We start from the raw sequence: 10,000 nt of genomic DNA on the forward strand, positions 1-10,000 counted from the left end.
CGCTCAGGTAGATTTCGTCGTCATGGTTGCGGTCACACGGCCCCCCCAGGCGATCCCCCCCCGCCCCGAGGTTCACCTCCACCACCTGACACACACACACACACACACAGACACACACACACACACACACACACACAAACACACACACACAAGTAGAAAATATTTCATTTAAAGATAGTTTTATTATCCATTTCTTATTTGTGTGGTTAGATCTGACATTTCCTGATATCAGAGAGCAGATATTGTTCCCTCACCTGAGCGTTGTTGTTGTTGTTGTTGTCCTGCGGGCAGCGGCTGGCGAAGTATGCGCTCTGATAGGCTCTGACGGAGGCATTGTTGATGTATTCGTGGTACGACGGCATTGGGTGGATCTGCTCCGGCTGCAGCAGCTCATTGGCTGTCGGAGCAGGAAGTGCTCGTTAATCACCGAGACAATAATATAATAATAATAATAATACATTTAATTTTAATAGCGCTTTTCCTGGTGCTCAAAGATGCTTTACATAAAATCAGACACATAAACATTACAATATATATAAATAATAATAATAAATAATAATAATTTATAAATAATAATATTTATAAATAATATATTTTATAAATAATAATAATATTAATAAATATCTAAAGTGTAAATAAAGTGTTTATATGTTTGTTTACCGTCAGACTCGGCCACGATGACGGAGAAGAAGCGCACGGCTCCGTTGGCGTCGCTGAACCATGAGCAGTTGAAGCGAAACAAGATGGACGACGGCGTGACCTTTGACCTCTCGTTGACCCGGACACTGGAGGGCGGGACCGGAGGACCTGAGGGGAGACGGGTCACAGCAGAATATATATTTATACCGGAAGACATTGAAAATAAAATAAAGGTATTTATATAAAATGTCCAATAAAATACAACTGGATAAAATATTTATAAAATAAGAAGAAGTAAAAGTAAAAATGTGCAGATTGTACTACAATATTTAACATGGATATTACAATCATTGCAGTGGTGTATTAGTATAAATAGGGTCATATATAGATATTTGATATGTTGTCAATAAAGATGTTTGTTTCTTTTCCCAGTATTAAAGCCCAATTCTGCCCAAAAACTATAATATTTAAATAATAAAAACATCAGATATTTTTAATGACTCAACAGAAAGAGGACCTGGTTTCAGTGTGTGTGTGTGTGGTGTGTGTGTGTGTGTGTGTGTGTGTGTGTGTGTGTGTGTGTGTGTGTGTGTGTGTGTGTGTGTGTGTGTGTGTGTGTGTGTGTGTCTCACGGTCGATCATGGTGCTGGTGGTGTGTGTTGTCTCTCGGCTCTTCTCTCCACAGGAAATGACTCTGACCGTCACCATGTACTTCCTGTACGCCTCCAGCTGATCCAGCGTTACCGTGGTGACGCCGGCCGACAACCTCTTCGCAGAGGTCAGCTGCCCGTCGTCGTGGCGACGACACTCGACCTCGTAGGAGTCGAAGTCGGAGAGGGAGGGCGACCAAGAGCAGGAGAGAGAGGAGGGAGAGAGAGGGAAACAGTGGAGAGACCTCAAGGGGGAGGGGCCTGAGGTAGGAGACAAGGAGGGGAGTCAAGGAGGGAGGGGAGGAGGACGGAGGAGACAAGGAGGAAGGAGAGGAGATCAATGGCAGTGTTGAGAGTAATCTGCTGAGTCTGCCGTTCGCTCAGATTAGAGTAAAGTGATGAAGGTGACTCGGCACAGTTATCTTTTTATCACTAAAACGGATATTTATACTACAATTTAAATATATATCTTCATCACTGTATGTGGAAATACTACAAAATAAAGCTTTTGGTATATATGTATTAAAACTTAAGACTTCCTGTTATATGTCCAGTGTAAACTCAATCTGCTCCACTTTAATTTGGTGTGTTTTCATCTAAATGTATCTCCTTCTCGATATACGACCTGAGCTAAAAGCAGAAACTGGGTCATTATATAAATATGTATATCATGTGGGAGGTTATTTATTTATTCATGCTGGCCATCAGTTCTGATTTCTGAAGCCAAAAACTAAAACTTCCCAAACAAAGTCAAGAGGAAAGTATTCAGGCAGTGTTTCCATCTGCTGGTTAGAGGAGGAAACACATATCATATATATCAAATGTATATATATATTTAATTTGTCTGTGTAGTAGAGCTTTATTACTGTTCATAAATAATGTGAAAAAATGTTCCTTTAATTTATTTCAATGTTTTAATAGATTTTTATTATATTTGTTATTGTTTTTACTTTATTATTTATTTTGATTTAAGAGCATGAAACTAAATAAATGTTTTAAAGGTCACCTATCGTGCTATTTTTAGGCAATAGCATAGGTCTCAGATGTATTAAAATGTATAAAAAACATGTCTATGAAGTGTTTTGCTCAAAATACCAAACAGATCACCCATTCTAGCCATGCCTCATATCCCTCTGTTTCACTTCCTGTTTCAAAAGTGCTGATTTGGGGTATAAAGGTAATTGATAAAAAATAAAAAAGGAGGGGTCTGAGCTCATGCGGGACCCGGCAGCTACCGTCTAAACTAAATGCTGCCGTGATGAAACACCATATCATGGATTATCAAGGATTCTCTCTGAAACAGTATGGAGCTCAAAGGCTTTCTCTCTTGCCGGTTATACCACAAGGTGAGTTCCTTTTTATTTCCTGCTTCTTCACACACATGCTCTCCAGTACAGGTTAGCTCTGAGTGTTAGCGATGCTAATGTAAACACCGACCATATTACGTCCAAAACAGTCGGGCATTGTTTCTGATAGCAACGTTTCTGATAGGCCCGTGGGTCCACCACGTGGGTGCCATCCGATATGACGTAAATTACGTCATATCGGACGCAAATCTAGATCAGCTCGTTGTTCCCCCATTTTTTAGAGATTTGGGTACGGAGGAAAAGAGAGAGGGTTTTATTTGCTGACGCTGCGTGAGTTCCCTGACACACCGGGGACACATATTGATGTAGAGAAGACATAAAAAAGTGCATTTTGCATGATAGGTCCCCTTTAAATTATATATATTTTTAATTGATTTAGTCTTCTAGTCATGATTGTGCTGTTCCTCTAGAATTGATTATAAATACCCTTTATATTTGTTTATATTTATGATATTCTACATACAATTTCAGACTCGAACACCTACTTGTCCTGACGCTCGTCGTGATTGGCTCGCTCCTCACTAAAGGCCCGTCCCTGGCTCCGCCCCCACTGACGGTTGCCACGGTGAAGTTGTACTGTCGCCCCGGAAACATCCCGCTGAGCACGCGGCCGGTCAGCTGGACCTGAGTGATTGACAGGCGGTCGGGAGGCAACCATTGAAGACTGAAGCTGTCAAAGTCTCCGGAGGCGGGACCTGACCACGACAGCTCCAGCGTCTGATTGGTCGAGCCCTGTATGACGGACAGGTAGGTGGGAGGCTCCGGAGCTGGAAGACATAAAATATGTTCATTGTTAGAATTAAAACTTTTTGGATTTTTATTTAAAAAATATTGCTTGTAATTTTAAGAGTTTAAAAGGAGAAAGTTTTTTTTTATTGCAGTAAAAATAAAAAATAAAGTATATATTTTTTAAACAACAATGGCATTTTGTGAAAAAACTGGCATTTAAATAAAAAATGTAACTCAGTAAAAGTGAACAAAGATATGAATACACGTGTAAATACTCTTCCCTCAGTGTTTGTGTGTATTGTTTGAGTTTTCATGTGACGTACCGGTGCGTCCGAATGCTGACACATTATTGGTCAGTTCCCCGCTGTGAGTGATGACATCAGCGCGGTACAGCCTACCAGCAACGAGCCCCAAGAACATGTGACTAATGACGTCAGCGCCGAGCATCTGCTCCGCCACAACGGCTCCAGAAACATCCAACAACACCACCTAAACACACACACACACACACACACACACACACACACACACACACACACACACAAAAGATTATACACACATTTTAACATCTGGGTTTTTTCAGGAGAAATTCCCATTTAAATCCTCATTGCATTGTTTACATATTTCAAGCATACATTTAATCTAGTATATTCAGCTTTGTGATAATGCATTGTATATCTCTCATAAAAAAGCAGGTTAAATCCCACTTTAAGTATATATATATCCCTCTCTCTCTCTCTCTCTCTCTCTCTCTCTCTCTCCTCTCGCCTCTCTCTCATCCATCTCCTCTCTCTCCTTCTCTCCTCTTCTCTTCTCTCTCTATCTATCTATCTATCTATCTATCCATCCATCCATCTATCTATCTATCCATCTATCTATCTATCTATCTATCTATCTATCTATCTATCTATCTATCTATCTATCTATCTATCTATCTATCTATCTATCTATCTATCTATCTATCTATCTATCTATCGATCTTCTATCTATCTATCTATCTATCTATCTATCTATCTATCTATCTATCTATCTATCTATCTATCTATCTATCTATCTATATCCATCCATCCATCCATCTATCTATCTATCTATCTATTTGTATTAAATTAAAACACTATAACTAAAGATGTTACCTGGTATCTGCTGCAGCCTCCTTCATTTCTCCTCCAGCCGAGCGTCAGTCTGTCGGTCCGTCCTGAACTCTGAACCTCCAGAGAGGAGACCGGGGAGGGGACTGCAGAGAGAGAGGACACCTGATTATTCTGTTTATTATTGACTGTTTAATAAACTAGCTTTGTCGCTTTGATTTTTAATTTTTGCAAGAAGAAAAAGAAAAATGACAGGCAAAAAAAACACAGAATTACAGACAGACAGATAACACCAAAACCAATAACTTAAAGTTTAATAATAATCAAATGTGATAAAGTTAGAAAGATATTTAAAAATAATGTCTGAAAATGTTTTTTAAAATATCTGTTACATGTCTGAAAAATATATGAAAACACATAGTTAGCTAAGAAAAGAAAAAACAAGAACATGTAATTAAAGGAATTAAAAAACGTTAAAAAATCTGAAAGATCTATGAAAAAAACAACATAATAAATAAAACTAAGACACAAAACATTTAAATTAAAAGGAAATACAAATCAAAGGAACTTACATTTTGTATTAAACAAGATTAATTAATTGAGTTTTTAAGTCTTCACGAACGTGTTCCATGTTTCAAAGAGATCTATTAATTAAATATTCTATAATAATGATGATGATGATGATGATGATGATGATGATGATGATGATGATGATGATGATGATGATGATGATGATGATGATGATGATGATGATGATGATGATGACAGGGTGCACTGACCGGTCCTGGCCAGCAGGGCGCTGTCGCTGCTCATCTCTCGGCTCCGGCTCTCCACCTGCAGCCGGTACAGACTTCCTGCTGTCAGCCCGGAGAACACACACCTGTCTGCAGCCGGAGGGAGAGTCTGCACACACACCGGCTAAACACAGGTGTGTGTGTTCATTATTATGGAAGGGTTAGGGTAAACAAGTATATATATATTCAAGTTTTAAGTCATTGTACTTGAGAATATTCATTTTATGCTATTTGAACATTGATTATGCATTTTAATTTGGAAAAATATGGCAAAAGTAAACAAATAAAATCAGATAAATATGACGAAATTATATAAAACATATCCGAAAAATAGGTACAATTTAAATGTTAATAAAGTGAAAAACATATTTGAAAAATAACCCAAAAATATCATATTTAAACAACATTTTTTTAAATTAATGTGAAAAAATCAGCGAAAAACCTCTGAAAAAACCTGTTTTCATGACTTGTTCTTCAGTATTAGGTATTAGTACTTTTACTTAGTTATACCCCCCCTGATGATTCACTCTCTCACCTGCTGAGGCTCCTTCCTGCTTCCTGCAGACTCCTCTCTCTGATTGGCTGTTGCCTCGGCGATGCTGTATAGTGACAGGTGGTAGACGTCCACGTGTCCGTCAGACGGACGCCACGAGAAGGAGAGCGAAGACGAGTTGAGCGCTGACACAGAGAGGTTACTGACGGCAGCAGGGCCTGAAACACAGAGGGGTTATTCACAGAATATGTATAAAAAAAGGTCGTATGAAAAATGTCAAAAAATACGTAAATAATGTGAAAACAATGACAAATCTTAAAATGCATTTTCTTAACATCCTGACTCACGTGTCTGTCCCTCGGCCGTGGCCTCCAGCGACCTTTGACCCCCGCTGAGGGTCACGACCTTCACTTTGTACCAGCGGCCGGACGTCAGACCCTCGAAGCGCTCGCTGCGTTTCTCCTCAGAGACCGTCTGATTGGCCAGCAGAGCTCCGGCCTCGTCCAATAGCTGCAGAGCGTAGCTGTCGTAGACGCCGAGCGGACGTTCCCATTGGACCCTCAGACTGTGAGTGGTGTGATCGTTATCCGCCTGAAGCGCCGTTACACGAGCCGGAGCTAAGACACGAAATATAATCAGGGTTTTGTTTTTGTTTACTTAAAAATGTAAGGGATAAAATAAGACATGTTTTAAAAATATATACAGTGGGGGAAATAAGTATTTGATCACTTACAAAGAAATGAACAGTCTATCATTTTAATGGTAGGTTTATTTTAACAGTAAGTCAGAATATCAAAAAGAAAATCCAGAAATGGACATAAGATAAGATGGACCTTTATTAATTTCCTCCACTGTATATATTTCACTTCTACAAGAAAATAGTTTGTAATATGAAATATGTTCATGTATGGATCAAATATGTCAATAAATAAAACGTAAAGCAGTTCAGATTAATCCTGTCCTACCCGTCCTGCCGGTTGCTGCGTTGCTATTGGTCAGCGTGCCGCTCAGTGATTGGATGGTGACGGTGTAGGCGTGGCCTGGAGTCAGATCCAGGAAGTCCAGAGAGGAAACAAATTTCGGGACGCGTCGAGTTTGGAGGATGTTTCCACTCTGCAGACAGATTATGTTAGAAAACTCTCACTCGTCTCCAGCTTGATCTTCAATCTCAGGATCCATGTATTTGTGATCCTCTCCAGAATGGAAGTAGTCATCACATACAGAGCATCAACTAGTTCCTGAACAGTGTCCTTCACATGCTGATATCCAAGAGAGGGAGTTACACAGTCACAAGATGGAGGAATAGAAAGCAGTATTCAATGTTTACTTCAGATTAGCTCCACGTCAGAAATGAGCATGCTTGTCATATGGCTATCTCCATAGAGGCTGAATCATCATGTTAATCACATAGCTATCATATGCCTCAAACAGTCCTGATGCTCTTCTAGGTAATCAGACATCCTGTCATGTTCACAGCTACAGTTGGGATACCTTTGTTATCATGTTACTCTCATATTGGAAGAGGACATTCAGGACTTCCCCAACAGGAAGTGACATCAGAACTGATTTGTTTCTCATTAAAAAATATATTAGGTGTATTCCCTCAGAGTGGATCTAATTGGACTCACGGTGGTGGATAAAGTGACGATGATGAGGTCGAGGTCTCCGTCTCCGGGGGTCCAGGACACCGTCAGACCCCCCACGGAGCGAGGGGAGATGTGGAGGTTCCCCACCGCACTAGGGACTGCAGGGGACACAGTTCAGAACAAACTGGACTAAATATACATTTGATTCTGATGTTTTTGGTCTATTTTGGTAAAAATGTGTTTTAAAAAATGGCAGAAATGTGTGTAAAGAATGTGTGAGTATTATGTGAAAATTGTCCAAAAAATATATGATAAACTCCTTAACTACATTTCATAGAAAAATAGGAAAAATAGCATAATTTTGTTGAAGATATGTTTTAAGAAAATGGCAGAAATGTGTTGAAAGTTGTCAAAAAATGTGTGAAAATTGTCAAAATAAATAAGGTAAAATCTTTAAATGTATGTAAACAAATCTCCAAAGAATATGAGAAAAAAAATGTAAAACAAAATGTCAGAAATGTATTGAAGAAATGTCTGAAAAATAAGTGAAAATGTCCCAAAAAGATGTGAACAATGTTAAAAAATGTCACAAATAGATGTAAAAAATCTCTAAAGAACATGTGAAAAGTACGAGAAATATGTGAAAACCGTCTAAATAAAAGTACACCAGGTACAGGTTTCATATACCCCTCCCCTCACCTGAACGAGCCCCTCACCTGTGCGACCCTTGATGGAGGACGCTCTCTGGTTCTTCCCGCTGAAGGTCGACACCACGACCTTGTAGATCCTGCCGGGGGTCAGAGAGGTCAGACGGTGCCGCTGCCGCTCGCTGCCCAAAGTCACCGGGGGGAACACCTGAGAGTCGTTGAAGAGCAGCGTCACCTGGGGGGGGAAACACAGGTGTTACAGTATTCAAGTATTATTCAATTATTGATTTTATGTCAAGCGTCTGAGCATTAGGAAATATGCAGAGATGGTAAGAGTACACACATCCTTTACTCAAGTAGAAGTACACACATCCTTTACTCAGGTAGAAGTACACACATCCTTTACTCAGGTAGAAGTACACACATCCTTTACTCAGGTAGAAGTACACACATCCTTTACTCAAGTAGAAGTACACACATCCTTTACTCAGGTAGAAGTACACATCCTTTACTCAAGTAGAAGTACACACATCCTTTACTCAGGTAGAAGTACACACATCCTTTACTCAGGTAGAAGTACACACATACTTTACTCAGGTAGAAGTACACACATCCTTTACTCAAGTAGAAGTACACACATCCTTTACTCAGGTAGAAGTACACACATACTTTACTCAGGTAGAAGTACACACATACTTTACTCAGGTAGAAGTACACACATACTTTACTCAGGTAGAAGTACACACATCCTTTACTCAAGTAGAAGTACACACATCCTTTACTCAGGTAGAAGTACACACATACTTTACTGAGGTAGAAGTACACACATACTTTACTCAGGTAGAAGTACACACATCCTTTACTCAGGTAGAAGTACACACATACTTTACTCAGGTAGAAGTACACACATCCTTTACTCAAGTAGAAGTACACACATCCTTTACTCAGGTAGAAGTACACATCCTTTACTCAAGTAGAAGTACACACATACTTTACTCAAGTAGAAGTACACACATCCTTTACTCAGGTAGAAGTACACACATCCTTTACTCAGGTAGAAGTACACACATACTTTACTCAAGTAGAAGTACACATCCTTTACTCAGGTAGAAGTACACATCCTTTACTCAAGTAGAAGTACACATCCTTTACTCAAGTAGAAGTACACACATCCTTTACTCAGGTAGAAGTACACATCCTTTACTCAAGTAGAAGTACACATCCTTTACTCAGGTAGAAGTACACATCCTTTACTCAAGTAGAAGTACACATCCTTTACTCAAGTAGAAGTACACACATCCTTTACTCAAGTAGAAGTACACACATCCTTTACTCAAGTGGAAGTACACACATCCTTTACTCAAGCAGAAGTACACACATCCTTTACTCAAGTAGAAGTACACACATCCTTTACCCAAGTAGAAGTACACACATCCTTTACTCAAGTAGAAGTACAGATACTCGTGTTTAAAAAGTACTGGTATTTGTGTTCAAAATGTAAGAAGTAAAAGTAAAAAGTGCTATAAAAATCCAATGTATTATTATTATTATTATTATTATTATATCCGTCAAGGTGCAGTATCTATATATATGTATTGTTTTTATGTATTGATCCCCCTCACCTCGTAGTGGTCCACGTCTCCGGGCGCCGGGCTCCAGCTGACGGTCAGATCAAACGTTCCTGCGTCGACGAGAGAGAGATTCCCCACAGCGGCTGGAACTGGAGAAACACAAAGCTTTAAATCAACACCAACAATAATTAAATATATATAAATAAAGAACATTTAAATAAATAAAATATGAAAAAATAATTAAATAAATTAAAAGAAAGATTAATAAATACATTTAAAAAAAATATATATATAAATTAATATAAATGAATATTTTTCTCTGAGCCTCACAGGTGCGTCCGTCGGTGGACCGGCTGCTGACGTAGTCTCCGCTCCACGTTTCCACGGTGACGGTGTACAGTCGCCCCGGCGTCAGCGAGTAGAAGAAGCACTCGTT

General features: G+C 39.3%; 1 protein-coding gene across 1 annotated transcript in view; it reads right to left on the reverse strand.

Moving 5' to 3' along the window:
- The window catches only part of ptprb (protein tyrosine phosphatase receptor type b), a gene marked incomplete at its 3' end in the record, with an annotated part of 27,994 nt that overhangs the window by 2,288 nt on the left and 15,706 nt on the right, over nt 1-10,000 (reverse strand). Inside the window, 15 exon segments of the mRNA XM_034135795.1 lie at nt 1-85; nt 255-397; nt 661-807; nt 1,272-1,550; nt 3,142-3,423; nt 3,709-3,874; nt 4,519-4,619; nt 5,253-5,391; nt 5,803-5,978; nt 6,108-6,377; nt 6,726-6,873; nt 7,389-7,504; nt 8,063-8,228; nt 9,616-9,713; nt 9,895-10,000. The exon segment at nt 1-85 is cut by the window's left edge and continues 52 nt beyond it; the exon segment at nt 9,895-10,000 is cut by the window's right edge and continues 99 nt beyond it. Coding sequence (XP_033991686.1) covers nt 1-85; nt 255-397; nt 661-807; nt 1,272-1,550; nt 3,142-3,423; nt 3,709-3,874; nt 4,519-4,619; nt 5,253-5,391; nt 5,803-5,978; nt 6,108-6,377; nt 6,726-6,873; nt 7,389-7,504; nt 8,063-8,228; nt 9,616-9,713; nt 9,895-10,000 — 2,422 coding nt within the window.

Source organism: Trematomus bernacchii, unplaced genomic scaffold, assembly GCF_902827165.1.
Source record: "Trematomus bernacchii unplaced genomic scaffold, fTreBer1.1, whole genome shotgun sequence".
Lineage (NCBI taxonomy): Eukaryota > Metazoa > Chordata > Actinopteri > Perciformes > Nototheniidae > Trematomus > Trematomus bernacchii.